This window comes from Notolepis coatsorum, assembly GCF_963971535.1.
Source record: "Notolepis coatsorum genome assembly, chromosome: 11".
Classification (NCBI taxonomy): Eukaryota; Metazoa; Chordata; class Actinopteri; order Aulopiformes; family Paralepididae; genus Notolepis; species Notolepis coatsorum.
Window position 1 is genome coordinate 110103116 of NC_140175.1, and position 23740 is coordinate 110126855.

At 47.5% G+C, this 23740-nt stretch overlaps 1 protein-coding gene across 1 annotated transcript in view; it reads right to left on the minus strand.

Moving 5' to 3' along the window:
* LOC311237243 (sperm flagellar protein 2-like) overlaps positions 1 to 23740 on the minus strand; it is a gene marked incomplete at its 5' end in the record, with an annotated part of 107793 nt that overhangs the window by 70455 nt on the left and 13598 nt on the right. Inside the window, 5 exon segments of the mRNA XM_084325050.1 lie at positions 635 to 823; positions 6312 to 6501; positions 7622 to 7689; positions 9536 to 9682; positions 11191 to 11346. Of these exon segments, the coding sequence (XP_084181176.1) occupies positions 635 to 823; positions 6312 to 6501; positions 7622 to 7689; positions 9536 to 9682; positions 11191 to 11346 (750 nt within the window).

Below are 23740 nucleotides of genomic sequence, written 5' to 3' on the forward strand. Positions count from 1 at the left end.
AAGACTACCACAAAGACTACCACCAAGACTACCACAAAGACTACCACAAAGACTACCACCAAGACTACCACAAAGACTACCACCAAGACTACCACAAAGACTACCACCAAGACTACCACAAAGACTACCACCAAGACTACCACAAAGACTACCACCAAGACTACCACAAAGACTACCACCAAGACTACCACAAAGACTACCACAAAGACTACCACAAAGACTACCACCAAGACTACCACAAAGACCACAAAGACTACCACAAAGAGTACCACAAAGACCACCACAAAGACTACCACAAAGACTACCACACAAAGACTACCACAAAGACTACCACAAAGACTACTACACGATGGCAACGTTATGAGGAAGATACGTCAACCATAGAGCGCATTAGCAAATTATGCGCAAATTGACCTATCTCAAGGTCCGCCCTCTTTCCTTGATCCTCGAGAGAAGCTACAGTTGTGATTGGAGGATCAAGAGAAAAGGGGCGGGTTTGAGATAGGCCTAGTCTGAAAGTTCACAGGGATAATGCATGTTGTCTCTAGTTTGATCTCTTGATATTATGTATACATGATATATATGATATATGCTATGATATATATGTATATTCCCTGTCCCCTGCCTATCTCACCGCCCCACTCTCCAAGGCCTCCAGGAAGTCTCTCTCCCTGCGCTCCTGATGCTGCCGCTCGCAGATCAGGCGGTGCTGTATGATCACCTCCTTCTGCCTCTTCATCTGGAGGAGCTGAGCCGCCAAACGCCGCTGGTCCTGAGTCTGACGCGTCAGACGCTGCACCAGCTGCTCCTCGCGCAGCGCCTCCTACAGGGAGGGAGGGACATTACATCATTAGGAAACTGAGGTCGCTTTCACATATAGTTTGTGGACTCGGTGCGGTTCTGGTGGTGAAGTTGCAACATTGTTGCATTCTTCATTTGGTTCGCCTGCGTTCACACTCAAATCTGTGAGGCGCACCCTATGCACCGAACTATCTGAACAATGTCACGCAGTCGAAAAGGGCGCTCGTCTATTGGACACAATGGAGAGTGGAAATCCCTCCCTTTCAGGAAGTGAAATGCGCGTCAACACAAACTGCGTGAGCGTGATAGTAGCAGAGACGTGGCATTGATCCATCGTTCGATTCTAATTCCCATTACCGCCATCCTCTCGCTAAACAACTTGTACACCACGTTGTTTTTGTGAGTGCCCACATTCCCCACAAGCAGCTGTTTTATTTGGTCTTCAGCCCCCCAAGTCTGTCCACGAGACATGTTTACACAGTGTGCTTGTTTTGCAGTGAATGCGCACCGCGGTAATATTAATAATAATAACAGCTGTGTTTTTTTTCTTCCTTGTTCTACCCCAAGATGCACAGTAGATAGATAGATGCAGTGTGCTTGTTTTGCAGTGAATGCGCGCCGCGGTAATAATATACCCAAGATGGTTTATCAGGTGACTTCCTACGCTTGGTTCGATGAAGCCGAACTGAGACCTACGTTTTCAGGCGGACCAGAGTTCGCCTGCTTGGTCCGCGGACCGAGTTCGACGCGCATTCACACAAACCCGAAAAACCGGACTATCGAATTCTGGTCCGAAAGTCCGGACCAAACAGCCCCTGTGTGAAAGCGACCTTAGGAGTTCTATTAACTCTAAACAAGAAAACGAAGAGGACCGTCAAATTTGAACAATTATACCTGAATGTGAGGAGAGGAGAGGGAAGGAGAGGGGAGCAGAGGAGAGGAGAAGAGAGGAGAGGAGAGGTGAGCAGAGGTGAGGAGAGGAGAGGAGAGGAGAGGAGAGGAGAGGAGAGGAGAGGAGAGGAGAGGAGAGGAGAGCAGAGGTGAGGAGAGGAGAGGAGAGGAGGAGAGGAGAGGAGAGGAGAGGTGAGCAGAGGAGAGGAGAGGTGAGCAGAGGTGAGGAGAGGAGAGGAGAGGAGAGGTGAGCAGAGGAGAGGAGAGGAGAAGTGAGCAGAGGAGAGGAGAGGATACGAGAAGTGAGCAGAGGAGAGGAGAGGCGAGGAGAGGAGAAGTGAGGAGAGGAGAGGAGAGGAGAGGAGAGGAGAGGGGAGAGAGGAGAGGAGATGAGAGGAGAGGAGAGGATGAGGAGAGGAGAGAGGAGATGAGAGGAGAGGAGAGAGGAGATGAGAGGATGGGAGAGGAAAGGAGAGAGGAGAGGGGAGGAGAGGAGAGAGGAGATGAGAGGATGGGAGAGGAAAGGAGAGAGGAGAGGGGAGGAGAAGTGAGCAGAGGAGAGGGGAGATGAGGAGAGGAGAGAGGAGAGATGAGGAGATGAGAGAGGAGGAGAAGTGAGCAGGGGAGAGGAGAAGTGAGCAGAGGAGGAGAGGAGAGAGGAGAGGAAAGGAGGGGAGGAGAAGTGAGCAGAGGAGAGGAGAGGAGAGATTAGATGAGAGGAGGGGAGAGGAGATTCAGATTCAGAGTTTTATTTGCCACATGGAAACAATACAATCATAATAAAGTTTTTCATACAAAATCATAAATACCATACCATGGGGAAAAGGAGCAGGAAGAAGAATAATTCTTAGTTACCTGCCCCTTATTCCTAAACTAAACAAGTATTACTTGATGGTCGGCGTACAACCTAATTTACACAAAATAATAATTTATACCATATACAAAGAAACAAACAATCCACAATTTAAACAAGAAAAAATTTAATGATAATAATAATAATAAAGAACTAGACAATTCCGCGCGGGGAAATTGTGAAAGTGTGGGTGACGCCTGTGCACCGCCGGCCAACAGGGGAGAGGGTCTCTCGCGAGTCTCTATGACAAACGGTTCAAAGGATACAAAAAGGGGGCGCGGCCTAAGGATCGGGGGAGTGGTCAACATAGACCATTTGATTTTCGGATATTTCCGAGTTTTCTGACTTTTCCGAGTTTTTGAACTTTTTCGGATTTTTGATGTTTCCGAGTTTTCGGAATTTTCAGAGTTTTTGGATTTTTCCGGGTTTTCGGGTTTTCTGACTTTTCCGAGTTTTTGAACTTTTTCGGATTTTTGATGTTTCCGAGTTTTCGGAATTTTTCGAGTTTTGGGATTTTTCCGAGTTTTCGGGTTTTCGGACTTTTCCGAGTTTTTGAACCTTTTCGGATTTTTGATGTTTCCGATTTTTCAGAGTTTTCGGATTTTTAAATTTTTCTCCGAGTTTTCGGGTTTTGTGATTTTTCCGAGTTTTTGAACTTTTTCGGATTTTAGATTTTTCCGAGTTTTCGGATTTTTCCGAGTTTTCGTTTTTTTGCGAGTTTTCGATTTTTTTCCGAGTTTTTGAAAGGGGTGTGGCCTAAGGGGGCGTAGTCTAATGATCGGGGGAGTGGTCAACATCGACCAATGAAAGAGGATATCCCTACCGAGTACAATGGCACAATCCGCAAGTCTCTACGACAAACGGTTCAAGAGATACACTGAGGGGGTGTGGCCTAAGGGGGCGTGGTCTAAGGATCGGGGGAGTGGTCAACATCGACCAATGAAAGGTGGTCAACATCGACCAATGGCACAATCCGCAAGTCTCTACGACAAACGGTTCAAGAGATACACTGAGGGGGTGTGGCCTAAGGGGGCGTGGTCTAAGGATCGGGGGAGTGGTCAACATGGACCAATGAAAGGTGGTCAACATCGACCAATGAAAAATGAAAGAGGATATCCCTACTGAGTACAATGACACAACCCCGCAAGACAGAGGGCGCTGTCCAGCAATTCAGTACTGCAACACAGTGATGGGCAATGATGGGTTAAGTGGATGATGTCATTGGCAGGTCAGCTGAGCCATGAGCCCTGAGCCTCACAGCTGTTAGGCTGAACCAATCAGCCATGAGCACAATGACTTGCATATTCTGAATTTTCTTTACATGACTGCATTGTCACGTTGATTAAAAGAAAACTATAAGAGATGAAGCGTTGTGACGCGCACAGGAGCACAACGAGTAGGCGAAGGGTTGTGTGCGATATTGTGGCATTCGTGCGATATTGTGGCACTCCTTCGGCGCTCGGAACAGAAGGGTAAAAAAGAGAGAGGAGAACCTTCAAAGAAATGGTCGTCAGTTGAGATAGAAATGTCCAATTCCATTTATTTTTCTTTTGTGAGCGGGCTGACAGCCGTGTCATCGTTTTGATGTGTTTGTTTTATTTCTACGTCCAAAGGTAGTGGAAAAAAGATAATTTCAGATCTCGCACTCTAAATTGCAATGCATTTCCAATGGGACCGAAATTTTACCGTTTAAAGTCGATTCGTAGCCAGACGGTGCGGTGAAACTTTACAAGTTCGAATACCGCTGTTGCCATAGGCAAGCCGCTCGTTTTGATACCTTTCACGTGTATGGGGCGCGAACGCTCTGGCACGAGTGGTGTTTGCAAAATCGGTGGAATAAAGAAGAAGAAGAAGAAGAATAAAAAGACGTAGCCACCCACACTAATAAAAGAAAAAAAAGAAAATATCTCACTATTCAGATCACATTTGACTTTCATACTGACACATTTTTTTTTTTTTATAATTCTTTTTGAATTGACAAACACTATTACATCCCTTAAGCTCGCTATGGAGAGAATTCCACAACTTTACACCAATAACTGAAGGACACATCTGTTTGTCATAATCACGGCGAGAGCCTTCTTCACTCCTCCTCATCCTCTCCCACATTCACGACGGAAGCCTCACACCCATATATGGGCAGCACCCGTTCCCCGGATTCACACGCTGCCAAGCTCATCAATCAACACGGCTGTGACTCATCCCCTGATCAACGAGACGGTACATCTATGTGCAGATCCTGTCCAGACCTTGTCGTAGTGTTAAACTAGCTTCCTAGGTACGACAACGCAACCTAAGCCTTGCAAACCTGTTCTTGTTGTTATTCCTTGATCTAACCCTTGTTCTCTATGTGCCCAGGACCTCCGCTTCAGTACACCTCCTACCTGGACACCTCGTTCTGCACAAGGAGTGCTCCTGCTCTCACCCACGACACAGACCTGTCTTCTGCCCCGTGCTGCACAGGGAGTGCACCTGTCCTCACCCCCCAAGAAACATTCCCGATACCTGTCTGTTGCACATTCCTGCTGTTAAACTGTCTGCTTGGGGAACTACATTAAAACACCCTAAAACGCTTCTTTCTCTCTTCTCCTGTGTTCTGCTATTGGGCTCCGCCAAACCCCATTCTCACACTGTTTAAGTGTGGTATGTGCAAACTGACGTTTAAAATTTTATTTTCTCCTACTAAACTCAATTTCTAAATGAAAAAGATTTTGTAATTTTTCTGGCAGTGTATTATTTCTTGCCCTAAACATAATTAACATTGTTTGAAACTTAACCATGTCTTCAAGTTTAATTATTCTAGATTTAATAAATAATGTGTTTGTGTGTTCTCGATAATTCACTTTATGTGTGATTCTTACAGCCCTCTTCTGTAGTATATATAATGGTTTTATATTGGTCCCATAAGTATTCCCCCATACTTCAACACAATAACTGAGATAAGGTGAGATGAGTGAACAGTAGAGTGTTCTCATTGCCTCATACACATCCTTTACTTTATTCATACTCTTGGACATCTTTTTTTTAACATGTGCTATGTGAGATGAGAGGAGAAGAGAGAGGAGATGAGAGGATGGGAGAGGGGAGGAGATGAGAGAGGAGAGGAAAGGAGAAGTGAGCAGAGGAAAGGAGGGGAGAGGAGAAGTGCGCAGAGGAGAGGAGATGAGAGGGGGGAGAGGAGATGAGAGGAGAGGAGAGATGAGAGGGGGGGAGAGGAGATGAGAGGAGAGGAGAGATGAGAGGGGGAGAGGAGGGGAGAGGAGATGAGAGGAGAGGAAAGGAGAGGAGAGAGGGGAGAAGTGAGCAGAGGAGAGGAGGGGAGAGGAGAAGTGAGCAGAGAGAAGAGGAGAGATGAGAGGGGGGAGGGGAGAGGAGAGGAGAGGAGAGGAGAGGAGAGGAGAGGAGAGGAGAGGAGAGGAGAGGATATGGGAGGAGAGGAGAGATGAGGAGAGGAGAGAGGAGATGAGAGGAGGGGAGAGGAGAGGAGAGGGGAGGAGAGGAGGGGAGAGGAGATTAGAGGAGAGGAGAGGGGAGATGAGAGGAGAGATGAGGACAGGAGAGGAGAGGAGGAGGGGGATGAGGAGAGGAGAGATGGGGAGAGGAGAGGGGAGATGAGGACAGGAGAGGAGAGGAGAGGAGAGGAGAGGAGAGGAGAGGAGAGGAGAGGAGAGGAGAGGAGAGGAGAGGAGAGGAGGGGAGAGGAGAGGAGAGGAGAGGAGAGAACATTAGAGGGAAAGAGATGGTTGAGTAGAAAGGTAATGTATACGTTCTTCACCTCCTGAGCCTCGAGGGCCTTGTGGTGATCTAGGAGAAACATGTGTCGTCGCTTCTCTCTCTCCTGGCATTCCAGAGCGTCCTCCTCCAGACCGTCTCGGATCCTCCGGATGTACAGGCTGTTGAAGTGCAGAGCCGCCTCAGCCTCCGTCCTAGGAGCCTTCAGGTTGGGCACCGGGTAGCTGGCGAGGGGGACACCTCCAGAGACAGACTGACCACTGGGGCAAAATAAATTATGTAATTAGTAGGGCTGTCAAAATTAATGCTTTAACTCTGGAGATTAATTGAAATTATTTAAAGCGTTAAAAAAATATCTAGATTAATCTATGGAGTGAACAATTTTCAACATTCTGAACTTTCAGCAGTATATTTGCTTGTTCTTTTTTTGCATCGACTCATGCACTTTTTTAAACTTTATTTTTTAGCGTTTATCGCTTTTCTGGTCAAGCATGACCGACAGAAACAGGTTGAAATGGGATGTAGAGCAGGGGAAGACATTCTGAGAAATGACGGCGGGTCCGGGAATCAAACTCGTGTCCCCCAGATCCGTGACGAGCACGGTTTTCCCCGACGCAGAAATAGCGCCGAGATATGCGGTGAGCTACGGGAGCTCCCCTCTCATGCACCTTTTTGAAAATCATCTGACATGAAGATGGAACACATTTTTGTTGTTAATATGATTTATATTACTGGTAGTTCATACAAGACATTATCGCCCTCTAAGCCAATCTGCACTTTAACATAGGCCTGGGGTGTTTTTATTACTGTTAGCGCTGCGGATATAAGAAAGAGGTCTTTAAAGCTGAGTCAATGTTGATGGTTTTGTTGAACATTTGTATTTCACAGGAGAGAAACTGTATTCAAAGAAAGCTATTAAAATAGTATTTGAATCTAAATATACTTTCTTTGTGTTGATTTTACATTAATTCCATGATTTTACTCAAGTAAATATCTGTTACAAGCTTCGGTCTTAAGTAGAAAAATGCTATTTTTAATCTAGATTAATCTAGATTAATTACAGAAAGTTGTGAGATTAATTAATAAATTTTTTGTAATCTATTGACAGCACTAGTAATTAGACAAGGTTCAATTCAATCATAAACCATGAATTAATGCGTTGTTAGTTATATGATCATCTGTGGATAATTGTAAGCTCTCCCTGCAGAATTCAAGGGCAGCTCACTGAAGAACAGTGAGCTGATTGTTTGTTAGGTCATCATCATTAATACAAACACAAAATATGAAATCAAATGATGTTGAGATACATACAGGTTTGATGTCCTCAACAAGTGGCTTTCTCACCTTGAGGAGGAACCATAAACCACTTTCTTCCTGCTCTTCTCAAACTCTGCGATCTCAGTCTGGACCTCCTGCATAGAGACGGATTACATGGATTATTAAACTGACATAACTGTAATATCAGGGGGGAGTATAACTGTAATATCAGAGGGGAGTATAACTGTAATATCAGAGGGGAGTATAACTGTAATATCAGGGGGGAGTATAACTGTAATATCAGGGGGGAGTATAACTGTAATATCAGGGGGGAGTATAACTGTAATATCAGGGGAGAGTATAACTGTAATATCAGAGGGGAGTATAACTGTAATATCAGGGGGGAGTATAACTGTAATATCAGAGGGGAGTATAACTGTAATATCAGGGGAGAGTATAACTGTAATATCAGAGGAGAGTATAACTGTAATATCAGAGGGGAGTATAACTGTAATATCAGGGGGGAGTATAACTGTAATATCAGAGGGGAGTATAACTGTAATATCAGGGGGGAGTATAACTGTAATATCAGAGGGGAGTATAACTGTAATATCAGAGGGGAGTATAACTGTAATATCAGGGGGGAGTATAACTGTAATATCAGAGGGGAGTATAACTGTAATATCAGGGGAGAGTATAACTGTAATATCAGGGGGGAGTATAACTGTAATATCAGAGGGGAGTATAACTGTAATATCAGAGGGGAGTATAACTGTAATATCAGAGGGGAGTATAACTGTAATATCAGGGGGGAGTATAACTGTAATATCAGATGGGAGTATAACTGTAATATCAGGGGGGAGTATAACTGTAATATCAGAGGGGAGTATAACTGTAATATCAGGGGAGAGTATTCTGCATGTTAATATAATAATAATAATAATAATAATAATAATAATAATAATAATAATAATAATAATAATAATAATAATAATAATAATAATAATAATAATAATAATAATAATAATAATAATAATAATAATAATAATAATAATAATAATAATAATAGTTGTGTTGGTCAGGAATGATAAAGGACAACGGAATGAAGAATCCAAACATGACAACAAACATGACAATTAAAAAAGGTCCAGTGCTTTTCATCGTCCACTATATTATAATTGAACAGAATGTGAACAGTATATCTGTCGACCTACAACATCCCTACACATTTGTATTGGTGGGATTTCTGGATTTTTTTTTACATTCCACTATTGTACCTTTTCCATGTGATTGACATATTTCCATAGCTCACACTGTTCTGTATAGTCGCTTCTTGAATCAGGGTTCTACTGTGTGGTCTGAAGAAAATATAGGAGTACCAGAAAATAAATGTAACGTGTGAATATTTATAATGTCATCCTACTTTGAATCTCAAGTTTCACATGTGCTCCTTTTTAATTGTCTAGGTAGGATAATGATTTATTTGTATTCTTTTAATTGTCTAGGTAGGATAATGATTTATTTGTATTATTTAAATTTTCTAGGTAGGATAATGATTTATTTGTATTATTTTAATTGTCTAGGTAGGATAATGATTTATTTGTATTATTTAAATTTTCTAGGTAGGATAATGATTTATTTGTATTATTTTAATTGTCTAGGTAGGATAATGATTTATTTGTATTATTTTAATTTTCTAGGTAGGATAATGATTTATTTGTATTCTTTTAATTGTCTAGGTAGGATGATGATTTATTATTATTTCTTTTTTTATTGTCTAGGTAGGATAATAGATTATTTTCAGGAGGAATGCGGTATTAAAACGTTAGCAGTATAGTCTTGATTTGACTCTGACATGTCTAGTTTATTAATAACCCTTAATCACAGCTACATGTCTCAAGGGGCTTCACAGCATCACAATGGAACAACGCCCTCAGTGTAGAAGAGGGAGGGGTGGGTGGGGTGGGGGGGGGTCTCAGGGGGGTCTCAGGGGGGTCTCACCTGTGCACCTTGTTTCCTGCGCAGCTGCCGGTGCTGCTGTGTCTTCTGCAGGTCTGGTCTCCTGGGAGGCGGCTTGGGCACCTGGACCGTGGAGGAGGTCTCGAGAGAAGCCGTGATCTCATGCTGCCTCCGACGGACCGCGCGCTGCTGCAGGAGACATGGTGACCCCGTGATGGTCAAACACCCACAGACACGGTGACCCCGTGATGGTCAAACACCCACAGACACGGTGACCCCGTGATGGTCAAACACCCACAGACACGGTGACCCCGTGATGGTCAAACACCCACAGACACGGTGACCCCGTGATGGTCAAACACCCACAGACATGGTGACCCCGTGATGGTCAAACACCCACAGACACGGTGACCCCGTGATGGTCAAACACCCACAGACACGGTGACCCCGTGATGGTCAAACACCCACAGACATGGTGACCCCGTGATGGTCAAACACCCACAGACATGGTGACCCCGTGATGGTCAAACACCCACAGACACGGTGACCCCGTGATGGTCAAACACCCACAGACACGGTGACCCCGTGATGGTCAAACACCCACAGACACGGTGACCCCGTGATGGTCAAACACCCACAGACACGGTGACCCCGTGATGGTCAAACACCCACAGACACGGTGACCCCGTGATGGTCAAACACCCACAGACATGGTGACCCCGTGATGGTCAAACACCCACAGACACGGTGACCCCGTGATGGTCAAACACCCACAGACACGGTGACCCCGTGATGGTCAAACACCCACAGACACGGTGACCCCGTGATGGTCAAACACCCACAGACACGGTGACCCCGTGATGGTCAAACACCCACAGACATGGTGACCCCGTGATGGTCAAACACCCACAGACACGGTGACCCCGTGATGGTCAAACACCCACAGACACGGTGACCCCGTGATGGTCAAACACCCACAGACACGGTGACCCCGTGATGGTCAAACACCCACAGACAGACACCATGACCCCATGATGGTCAAACACCCACAGACATGGTGACCCCGTGATGGTCAAACACCCACAGACATGGTGACCCCGTGATGGTCAAACACCCACAGACACGGTGACCCCGTGATGGTCAAACACCCACAGACACGGTGACCCCGTGATGGTCAAACACCCACAGACAGACACCATGACCCCATGATGGTCAAACACCCACAGACACAATGACCCCATGATGGTCAAAAACAACCAGCCCTGATTCCAAACTCTAACCTTAACCAACTTCGAAAGAGGGCCTAAGCTTAACCAGTTCGAAACAAGGCGGACATTAATAATTAATAAAATTATAAAAATTAATAACATTTTCAATCAATTAATCAATCAATCGGGGAACATAGGACCCGGGGAACATAGGGATGATCCCGATCCCAGCCAGTTCAGGGACTGAACGATGTCTTTCTATAGCCACTGCGTTGTGGCTGATGGAAGAGGGGGAAAACCACCGGTATGACTGTGTATGAACGAATAATGGGCTCTGTAAGCGCTCTGGGGTCACTGGGGTGTCATGAAGAGCGCTATATAAATCCAATCCATTATTATTATACTACCTACCTACCTTCCTCCTCCTCTCCTCCTGGTCTCTCTCTCTCTCTCTCTCTCTCTCTCTCTGAAGTAGTACCTACTACCTACCTTCTCAGCGTCCTTCCTCCTCCTCTCCTGGTCCTGCTGCTCCTGGTCCTGCTGCTTGGTCGCAGCCCTGTCTCTCCCCTGTCTCTCCTCGTAGCGCTCACTGATCTGCTGCTGCTGCTTCAGCTCCGTGTCGCACTGCATCCCCGGGTGCGGCCGCTAGAGGGCAGCAGACACACAGACTCATCAACACGCTGCAGCTAGAGGGACCAGCAGACACACAGACTCATCAACACACTGCTGCAGCTAGAGGGACCAGCAGACACACAGACTCATCAACACACTGCAGCTAGAGGGACCAGCAGACACACAGACTCATCAACACACTGCAGCTAGAGGGACCAGCAGACACACAGACTCATCAACACACTGCTGCAGCTAGAGGGACCAGCAGACACACAGACTCATCAACACACTGCAGCTAGAGGGACCAGCAGACACACAGACTCATCAACACACTGCTGCAGCTAGAGGGACCAGCAGACACACAGACTCATCAACACACTGCAGCTAGAGGGACCAGCAGACACACAGACTCATCAACACACTGCAGCAGCTAGAGGGACCAGCAGACACACAGACTCATCAACACACTGCTGCAGCTAGAGGGACCAGCAGACACACAGACTCATCAACACACTGCTGCAGCTAGAGGGACCAGCAGACACACAGACTCATCAACACACTGCAGCTAGAGGGACCAGCAGACACACAGACTCATCAACACACTGCTGCAGCTAGAGGGACCAGCAGACACACAGACTCATCAACACACTGCTGCAGCTAGAGGGACCAGCAGACACACAGACTCATCAACACACTGCAGCTAGAGGGACCAGCAGACACACAGACTCATCAACACACTGCTGCAGCTAGAGGGACCAGCAGACACACAGACTCATCAACACACTGCAGCAGCTAGAGGGACCAGCAGACACACAGACTCATCAACACACTGCAGCTAGAGGGACCAGCAGACACACAGACTCATCAACACACTGCTGCAGCTAGAGGGACCAGCAGACACACAGACTCATCAACACACTGCTGCAGCTAGAGGGACCAGCAGACACACAGACTCATCAACACACTGCAGCTAGAGGGACCAGCAGACACACAGACTCATCAACACACTGCTGCAGCTAGAGGGACCAGCAGACACACAGACTCATCAACACACTGCTGCAGCTAGAGGGACCAGCAGACACACAGACTCATCAACACACTGCTGCAGCTAGAGGGACCAGCAGACACACAGACTCATCAACACACTGCAGCTAGAGGGACCAGCAGACACACAGACTCATCAACACACTGCTGCAGCTAGAGGGACCAGCAGACACACAGACTCATCAACACACTGCTGCAGCTAGAGGGACCAGCAGACACACAGACTCATCAACACACTGCTGCAGCTAGAGGGACCAGCAGACACACAGACTCATCAACACACTGCAGCTAGAGGGACCAGCAGACACACAGACTCATCAACACACTGCAGCTAGAGGGACCAGCAGACACACAGACTCATCAACACACTGCAGCTAGAGGGACCAGCAGACACACAGACTCATCAACACACTGCTGCAGCTAGAGGGACCAGCAGACACACAGACTCATCAACACACTGCAGCAGCTAGAGGGACCAGCAGACACACAGACTCATCAACACGCCACTTCCAGTTCACATGCTAGGGGTGTAAAGTACTTGAGTAATTGTACTTCATTACAATACTGCCCTGTCAAGGCAGACCGCAGTAACTAAAAAAAAGTCAGAATTGAGTTATGAGTTAAATTGAACTTGTCAATAAATGTTTTATCTTGTGACCAAGTTTCAGATGTTAATTTCGCTCAATTTTGGAGATATGGGGTTTTAAAAACTGCAGTAACTACAAAATCACACTCAAAAACCAGGCAGACCGCAGTAACTTCCAAACAGTGAAAAATGGCTTTAAAGTGTTTTGACTTGCCATCCAAAATGTGTTATAGGTAGATAGATGATAGTACCCAGATTTAACATGTATTAATGAAGTAATCTTTAGGCATACAAAAATATGACATAATTATTTTAATTAACCCCCAAAAAGCAGATACTGCACTCTGCTGCACAGTTCCCTTAAATAATTATACAGGTAATGTACAGGCAAAGTGCAGTAACTTCAAATACAATGTTGTTTTCCCTCCAGCTTTCATAACTTAACCTAGCCATTTTGAAAATGAAATTTAACACCTGAATATATTGGAATGATGATGATCCAAATAAAATGGCTAGGTTAAGTTATGAAAGCTGGAGGGAAAACAACATTGTATTTGAAGTTACTGCACTTTGACTGTACATTACCTGTATACTTATTTAAGGGAACTGTGCAGCAGAGTGCTGTATCTGCTTTTTGGGGGTTAATTAAAATAATTATGTCATATTTTTGTATGCCTAAAGATTACTTCATTAATACATGTTAAATCTGGGTACTATCATCTATCTACCTATAACACATTTTGGATGGCAAGTCAAAAAACTTTAAAGCCATTTTTCTCAGTTTCACTTTTTTGAAGTTACTGCGGTCTGCCTTGACAGGGCAGAATACTTAAGTACTGTTTTTAGGGATTTGTACTTTACTTTACTATTATTAGGTTTGTATACTTGTACTTTTACTCAATTACATTTCAGAGAAAAAAAACGTACTTTTTACTCCTTACATTTAAAAGTACAAATCTCGCAGGTCCAACTATTTTAATTCGTATATTTGTTTCTCTGGCCGTTAGGGTTGGGCACCGAAAACCGGTTCTAATTAGGAACCGGTTCCTAACTTCCGGTTCTGGACGTGTGAAATTTGTACAGTAGGTCCCAGTGAGAATTGCAATCAGTATGTACTGTCTGTGTATTTACACTATCCTAATTAGTGTGGGTGAACCACACTATTGTAATCTATACTATTTATTTATTTATTATTTATTCCGCCGAATTTTTTTTCCAGTAACTCCTGCCAGAGCTTTCACACCACACACAAGTGTAAGGTATCAAAACGACCGGCTTGCTCCAACTCGAGTTGCTAAGAAAGTTTCACCGCACCCTTTGGCTACAAATCGACTTTAAACGGGACATTTTGGTCCATAAGGAATGAATGGCAGCACTAGAGTGTAGAAGCTGCATTATGATGTCATAATAGAACATTCTAGAACATTTGTGATGTCACAGTATGATGTCATAATAGAACATTGTAGTACATTTGTGTATCTATTCAACAACTCATAGCCCCTCTCCCGTTGGCCGGCGGTGCACAGGCATCACCCACACTTTCACAATTTCCCCGCGCAGACAGCTAGCTAGCCGTTGTGGACACTCACCTTAGGCATCTTGTTTGAGAAATGGGCTTCAGTCTATGTGTTGTTTAGTCTATCTGTCTGAACAGGACTGATTAGTCCTGTTTCAAGATGCACAATGAGATCTTCTGAGAGAATTGTTGAATAGATACACAAATGTTCTAGAATGTTCTATTATGACATCATACTGTGACATCACAACGGAACATGTTTGAGTTCCTTTGAATAATATAAATAATATGTATGGTAAGTGTTGTGAAGGATCAGATTAAACCGAATATATATATTTATTTATGGATATATATTTAATAGTATTTGTATATCGTTTGATATCCCTTGTATATTCCTTGTACATATACACTGAATATCCCTTTAGTCTACTAACAGCCCATAATAGTTTCATTCTCTCATTGGACAAGAACTTGGCGCCAGCAGCCAAGCCCCTTGGTTCAAGTTCAATCGTGCCGACGAACATGTCGTTACTAGCCCGGTTCCGCGTAGGAATACGTCTGGCGAAATACGAATGGTACTATTTGTTCACAGCGCATATATATATGGCGCAAGTCCCTTAGCCCTTAGTTCTTTACCCTCCAACCTAGTGGCAAGACGTTAAGCCTCACCCACGATACACGTGTGGTGCAGTATGGTCAACTTGGCCTTAGAATGGCATTGAGACATCGTGTGGATTAATAGTTGAATTGTCATAGTTTGGCACTATACCGTCGAGTGGGACGTATTTCTATTAAGTTAATAATAGTCTATTATGTATGGTGCATCGTTCGGTTAGAGTTATACAGTGAGTAGTACCCCCATCGTTTCCTCGCGTTATCTAGAGTCTTAACCAGGCTGGGCAGACCACGTGTGGTGCTTTCATCCGAGGAGTTCTGGGCTAGGACGAGTGGACCTGCACATTGGATTACCTTACCCGGACGACGGCGAGCCCTACACGGCTTGGATTATCTACTTGCTTTGGGGGCTTTGATTTATGCCATGGATAACAGCCAACACTGGTGAGTGTTGGAACTACCCCCCGAGAGGAGTCCAGGTGAGACGGCGCTCTACCCCGAGTGAGGTCGCCTCACGTCTCTTCGTTGTGGACCGGCAGCTACCGTCTACAAGAGGGCCCAACTGTATTCATCTGTGGACCAAGGTTCTGTGGGCACCGTGTTCAGCACTCTGAATTCTCCCAAGAAATCGTTGGCCAGATGGGATATCGCCGGCGGCTCTCCTAACCCCCCCCCCCTACTGACTTACAACCAGCAGGACCCCCCTTTAGTATATCCAGCTATAATCATTAAGTACCATCGCTATAGTTCCCTAAAGAACCAGGTTGTATACTTGCTTCCTGCGTAACCAGAGATTGGACATTCAATGTTGAATTGCCTACGAATACTCATTTGCCTTACAAGTGCATTCAAATCATAAATGTCATTAAGTGAACGTTGTATATACCCTTTGCTATATATTAAATATTCGACTTATACATTTGTGTGGACTTGGTTTCATGGTGGGAAAGTGTTCATCATATCTATATCATGTACTGTGTGGCCAGTAGTTAAAGTACATAAAGCGGTAGTGGTTTAATGATACCATACTTATCAATACAGTCAGGGAATTGTACCCCTCAGTTACAATTGGTCCTTCGAGCCGGAGGGTAACTAGTGTAATATTAATATAGTGTTATTAATATTGAAATGGCCTATGATGAACACTCCACGAAACGGTCCTCCTAACGTAGAACGCCGCGGCGCAGACGACAGACACCTCAGTACTTAGAGGATTACGCTGTCAGTCAACTACCTAGCCTTCGACAAACGGTAAACGCGGTAAAAGTAGAAAGTTAAATTATGTCTGACCTTAACGACCAGGTTACCCCGACCACAGAGGCCCTAGTGGGTTCTAATGTAACTGACCAAGCTCACGGTGGGGACCAGGAGGGAGCTGACATGCCTTTACCCCCCGCCAATACCGAAGAAGTAGTCCCCGACCAGCCCCGGGAGGAAGACAACCCTACAGAGAGAGAACTCTGCACGGAACAAGATGAGGAGAGCGCCGAGGAGATAGAGCTCCAGGACTCCCCAACGAGTACAGCCAGGAGCGGCTCACCTCTACAACCGTCTTCCCCTCAGCCTGACAGCCTCTACCGAACGCGATCGACTCCAGGGTGAACGCGATCGACTTCAGGGTGAACGCGATCGACTCCAGACACAGCAACGGAGCGAAGAAGAGCGCATACGCCTGGAGATGAGACGCCTTCAGACGGAAGAGAATATGGCAAGAGACCGAGCAGACACCCAGCGTGCCGCTGCCGGTGCCCAAAGGGAAACAGAGCGCGACCTCGCTCTCATCCAGCGCGAAACCGAGCGCGACAGACTACAGGGCGAGCGCGACAGACTACAAGCCGAGCGCGACAAGTTACAAGCGCAGCTAATGGAGCAGCTGATCACCAAGGCAACACCCTCTCCCTCCGCCAGGGGTTCAAGGAACTCGTCGAGACAACAGTCAAGGGCAGCATCCCCTAACCGAGCAAGCGACCCTGAACTTGACCAACAGACCAAGCCTATACCCCCCGCAGACCCCCTTCCCCGACCGGTCCAAGCGAGACCCAGCTACAAGGAAGGAGCGGCATACACTGCGGAGAAGCTAAATAAACGACTACAGGATCTAGAGGACCTGATAGAAGAAGAAGAGGGAGAGGAGGAGAACCAAGCCCGACGACAGCACAGTACTCCACCGGACCAGGAGGTCCAGTACAGCCCAGGCTATACCCCCGCGGCGCTGCGCTACAGACCACCGACTCTATTCACGGGTGAGCATGACGCACGACCAGCCCCGAGGAATAGCACCTGGACCAGCGGGCCATGGTACCCTGCCGGTACCAGCCCACAGAGAGGCGCAAGAGGAGACTCGCCTAGGAGGCCTCTCCCCCAACGCTCGCCGATGTATCAGCCATCCACGGCGTCATACATTGGTACACCGACGTTTCCAGACTTCACCTATGAGAATCGAGCACAGTACACGGAGCTCCGGATGTGCTTAGAGACAATGATGGTGGATGTCGCTGATGAACGCCACAAGTATGCAATATTACTGAAGCACCTGAAAGTACCCCGAGCGCACAATATAGCGCTAGCCTATGCCACCTCTACGACCCCATACACCGCGGCTCTAGCAGCGCTGGACCAGAGATATGGACGTATATGGGATTACGTAATCCAAGAGATAAGGCATATTGACCGCCTACCCCCAGCAACAGACAATCGCTCATTAGACGACCTGTCTATAAAAGTGCAGTCCCTGGTAGGGATGCTGGGAGCGCAACGAGAAAAGGGTATGCACGAGCTATACGCCAACTCTAACGTCGAGAGGATTTTAGAGAAGCTGCCACCCGCCAGACAAGAGCGCTTCAGGCGGCAGAGAGACCACCGTGATCCTAACGGTCCCGAACCATCCCTCCTCGATCTAGCCGACTTCCTGGCGAGAGAAGTCAGCAGCCTACGACTGGATACGTTCGTGCGGAGCACACCAAGCTCCAGAGAGGGACCCAGGAGAATAAACGATGGAAGAAGATCGGTGACTGTCATGCACCAATCAGAATCAGTACCGAGCAGTAAGAACCACAGTACCCCCTCGAGAAAAGAGAAGTGGAAGATGGTGTGCCCGTACTGCGAGAAGGAACACTGGCTGTCACAATGTGACCTGTTCACAAAGATGAATGCAGAAGAAGTGAGTCAATGGATAAAGTCCAACAGGCGCTGTTACCGATGTGCACGCAGTCACATGGCAGCCGAGTGCCGCCTAAAGAAGAGGTGCAGTCGGTGTGACGGAGCCCACCTAGATGTCCTACACGACAGTAACAGAAGAAAGCCTGCACCTGCACCATCGAGCAGCACAAAGGCAAGTGTCATGTACATTGACCCCGCCAGCAGCAGCGGCGCCCAAGTGCTCTTAAAGGTAGTCCGTGTAACATTGAGCTACCAAGATAAAGTCATGGACACTTACGCCGTCCTTGATGACGGGTCAGAGAAGACCCTTCTGCTCGCGTCCGCTGCGGCCCAGCTGGGACTGCGGGGGAGCGAGAACCAAATGACAATTCGGACAATAAGAAGAGATTTAAAGACGATAAAAGGCGAGAATGTCTCCTTCACTATCGCAGCAAGCGGGCAGCCAGAGAGACGGTATAGGATTACAAATGCCTTCACCAGCCAAGAAATAGGACTATCACAGTACACCTACCCCATCGCCAAACTGATGGATAAATATGTGCACCTGCGTCAACTACCTATCCCGCTCATAGACGGCGCCACCCCGACCCTGCTGATAGGCTCCGACCATGCAGACCTCATAGTCCCGATAGACCGGGTCCATACAGGACCCAGAGGCTGTCCTGCAGCAGTCGAGACCCGCCTAGGATGGACATTACAAGGCCCCCTCGCTAAATCTCTTAACCGAACAGCAGCCACTAGCTGCCTCCACTCCAGAGTGACAGAAGAAGACACCACTCTCCTGCAGCATGTCGAGAGGCTATGGACACTAGAGACAATGCCCTTTAAGAACGAAAAGAAAGACATTCGTTCTAAAGAAGACATTTACGCCATAAACCTCCTCGAGCAGGGGACAAAGAGAGTCACAGTCAGCGGAGTGATGAGATACGCAACTCCACTCCTGAGGCGAGAGGGAATGCCCACCTTTCACGCAAAGAAAGACGCTACGGAGCGGTATCTATTGAACACAGAGCGGCGCCTAGCCAAAGACCCCGCTCAAGAGAGTGTGTACCGCGCTGAGATTGAGAAGCTAATCACAGCGGGACACGTGACAAAGATTGACATTAAAGAGGCCGATCAGACGACCGAATCATGGTACGTGCCGCACCACAAGGTCCACCACAACGGCAAGGATCGCATTGTGTTTAACTGCAGCTACCAGATCGGATCCCAAAATCTGAATAAAGAGCTCTTGCCCGGCCCCACACTCGGCCCCTCTCTACTAGGCGTGCTACTACGCTTCCGCCAGGACAAGGTGGCTATCAGCGGGGATATCAAAGGGATGTTCCTGCAGGTGAGACTAGTGGAGGAGGACAAGCCCCTGCTGCGGTTCCTATGGAGAGAGGATCGGAGATGAGCACCCCGCCATCTATCAATGGGAAGTCCTCCCTTTCGGAACTACATGCAGCCCGTGCTGTGCTACATTTGCACTACAGAAACACGTCGCAGAGGACCCAGCAGCAGATGAAGAGGTCCGACACAGTGTGAAGAACAGTTTCTACGTGGACAACTGTTTACAAAGCGTTTCGACTCAAGAAGAAGCCGAGGCTCTCCTACTCAAGCTACGCGCCTCTCTGATCAAAGGCGGCTTTGATCTCAGGCAGTGGGCCAGCAGCGACCCGCACGTATTGCGCAGCCTCTCCCCCGCGGAAAAGGCTGCCAGCAGCGAGACCTGGATGGCGACAATCCCAGGAGAAGCCCAAGAAATGACACTAGGACTAGTCTGGCGCTTCAAAACAGACTCGCTCCACTATAGACACAAACCCCTGACCACGGAGCAGGGAAGGTCGACGGCGATACCGACCACCAGACGGAGTGTGTACAGAACACTCGCCAGACAATATGACCCGTTGGGATGTATTCTACCTTACACCACCAGGGCAAAGATGATTGTACGAGCACTATGGGACAAGGACCAGGGCTGGGACGACCCAATACCCGCACCCCTTGCCTCCACATGGAGAGAGTGGGAGACGGAACTCCGCTCACTCCCAGGCGTCAATATACGCCGCAGCTACTTCCCACCCACAGTGAGGCCAGAGACATGCAAGATGGATCTACACGTCTTCAGCGACGCCTCCGAAGTAGCCTATGGATCAGTGGCCTACTTGCGTGCCCAAGAGAAGGGAGGAAAGATACACACCGCTTTCATCCTGGCTCGCTCAAGAATAGCCCCACGAAAGCAACAATCTATCCCGCGTCTAGAGCTCTGCGCAGCCCTAGCAGGAGCGCATCTAGCCACGTTAATCCAACGTGAACTCACCATTCCGGTGCACAGAACAATCTTGTGGTCAGATTCCACGACAGTACTCACATGGATCAAGTCTGATTCATGCAGATACAAGGTCTTCGTGGGAGTCAGAGTCACAGAGATTCAAGAGTTAACAGAAGCAGCGAGCTGGCGGTATGTGGACACCAAACACAACCCAGCTGACGTCATCACCCGGGGAATGTCCCTAGATGACCTCACCCGTCACAACATCTACAGTGACGGACCAGAGTTCCTCAAGCTCCCGGAAGAAGAGTGGCCTACGTCCACCCCACGGGAGGCGAGTAAAGAGGAGGCTGAAAACAAGAAACCTATGTTCTGTGGATTGAGCACAGTCGCCTCCACAGACCCCAACATAGATGATTGCCTCACCCTACAGAGTGCGCAACTAAAGACATTTCTGTGGCACCACCCAGAGATTCAGCCCACTGCCGACATTTCAGCAGCTGACTACGAAGAAGCAGAACTTCTTCTACTACAACGAGCCCAGAGAGACTCGTTCCCCGACGAGCTAGACTGTCTACAGGGAGGAAAGCCCGTCCCATCAGACAGCAGATTGCTCCACCTGGCACCCGAGAGCGACGCCCATAATCTCATCAGAGTGGGTGGTCGTCTGCGGAGGGCCCCCAATCTACCGGATGACGTTAAGTACCCGATAGTCTTGAACAGCCGACACAAGGTCACAGAGCTGATCATAAAGAAATACGACGAGGATGTACACCACGCAGGAGCAGAGAGAGTCTTCGCGGAGATCAGACGTCGCTATTGGATACTTCAAGGAAGAGAAGCAGTGCGACGCTTCCAGCGAACCTGTCTAGACTGCCGAAAGTGGCGCGCGCAGCCCAGCATACCCCGGATGGCTGACCTACCTCCCTGTCGCCTCCGACTCGGCGACAAGCCATTCCACTCCACAGGCATGGACTGTTTTGGCCCGTTGTATATAAAGAAAGGAAGAGGAACCGAGAAGCGGTGGGGTATTGTATTCAAATGCATGACCACCAGAGCGATACATATCGAACTCCTTCCAACCATGAGCACAGACTCATTCCTTATGGCCTTCCGAAGATTCACATCACGGAAAGGAAAACCGTCTACATTGTTGTCTGATCACGGGACAAACTTCAAAGGCGGAGAAAGAGAGCTGAGAGAGAGCTTCCAAGCTATGGGCCCAGAACTTAAGACCCACCTCGCTCCATCCCAGATTGACTTCCAGTTTAATCCCCCGAACGCACCCCACTTCGGTGGAACCTGGGAACGAGAAGTACGTTCTATAAAGACAGCCCTGTACGCCGTGCTTGGGGCCCAGACTGTAGCGGAAGAAGTCCTAATGACAGTCCTCACGGAGATCGAGGGAGTATTGAACTCCAAGCCCCTCGGCTACGTCTCCAGTGATATAGCAGATGTCGACCCAGTCACCCCCAACACACTCTTGATGGGGCGGCTGGACCCCGCGCTACCCCAGACAATGTACAGGCCTGAAGAAGCGAACGGCCGAAGAATGTGGAGGTACAGTCAAGTACTAGCTGACAAGTTTTGGAACAGCTTTCTACTCCACTACCTACCGTCTCTACAGACCCGCCAGAAGTGGGTAAAAGAGAGAGACAATTTGACAGAAGGAACAGTCGTCATGATTATCGACCAGTCACTACCCAGAGCTATGTGGCCGGCTGGCCGCGTAAGCAAAGTGATCACCGGTGCCGATGGCAAGGTCCGAGCAGCTGAGGTGCTCGTCCAAGGGCGAACTTACACACGACCCGTGGCGAGGCTAATAGAACTGCCCAGACTCCCAGACACTATCGATGACGACCATGACCCCACGACTTTGTGAGTTGACTGACCCTTACAGCGGACCTTGAGTGGTAGACAGTGCGGTTAATCTGTCTCTGCTTAGCTAATTAGGTGGGACTAATTAGGGGGCGGCTGTTGTGAAGGATCAGATTAAACCGAATATATATATTTATTTATGGATATATATTTAATAGTATTTGTATATCGTTTGATATCCCTTGTATATTCCTTGTACATATACACTGAATATCCCTTTAGTCTACTAACAGCCCATAATAGTTTCATTCTCTCATTGGACAAGAACTTGGCGCCAGCAGCCAAGCCCCTTGGTTCAAGTTCAATCGTGCCGACGAACATGTCGTTACTAGCCCGGTTCCGCGTAGGAATACGTCTGGCGAAATACGAATGGTACTATTTGTTCACAGCGCATATATATATGGCGCAAGTAAAGTAGAACTTTCTTTTAGTCCCTTAGCCCTTAGTTCTTTACCCTCCAACCTAGTGGCAAGACGTTAAGCCTCACCCACGATACACGTGTGGTGCAGTATGGTCAACTTGGCCTTAGAATGGCATTGAGACATCGTGTGGATTAATAGTTGAATTGTCATAGTTTGGCACTATACCGTCGAGTGGGACGTATTTCTATTAAGTTAATAATAGTCTATTATGTATGGTGCATCGTTCGGTTAGAGTTATACAGTGAGTAGTACCCCCATCGTTTCCTCGCGTTATCTAGAGTCTTAACCAGGCTGGGCAGACCACGTGTGGTGCTTTCATCCGAGGAGTTCTGGGCTAGGACGAGTGGACCTGCACATTGGATTACCTTACCCGGACGACGGCGAGCCCTACACGGCTTGGATTATCTACTTGCTTTGGGTGCTTTGATTTATGCCATGGATAACAGCCAACACTGGTGAGTGTTGGAACTACCCCCCGAGAGGAGTCCAGGTGAGACGGCGCTCTACCCCGAGTGAGGTCGCCTCACGTCTCTTCGTTGTGGACCGGCAGCTACCGTCTACAAGAGGGCCCAACTGTATTCATCTGTGGACCAAGGTTCTGTGGGCACCGTGTTCAGCACTCTGAATTCTCCCAAGAAATCGTTGGCCAGATGGGATATCGCCGTCGGCTCTCCTAACCCCCCCCCCCTACTGACTTACAACCAGCAGGACCCCCCTTTAGTATATCCAGCTATAATCATTAAGTACCATCGCTATAGTTCCCTAAAGAACCAGGTTGTATACTTGCTTCCTGCGTAACCAGAGATTGGACATTCAATGTTGATTTGCCTACGAATACTAATTTGCCTTACAAGTGCATTCAAATCATAAATGTCATTAAGTGAACGTTGTATATACCCTTTGCTATATATTAAATATTCGACTTATACATTTGTGTGGACTTGGTTTCATGG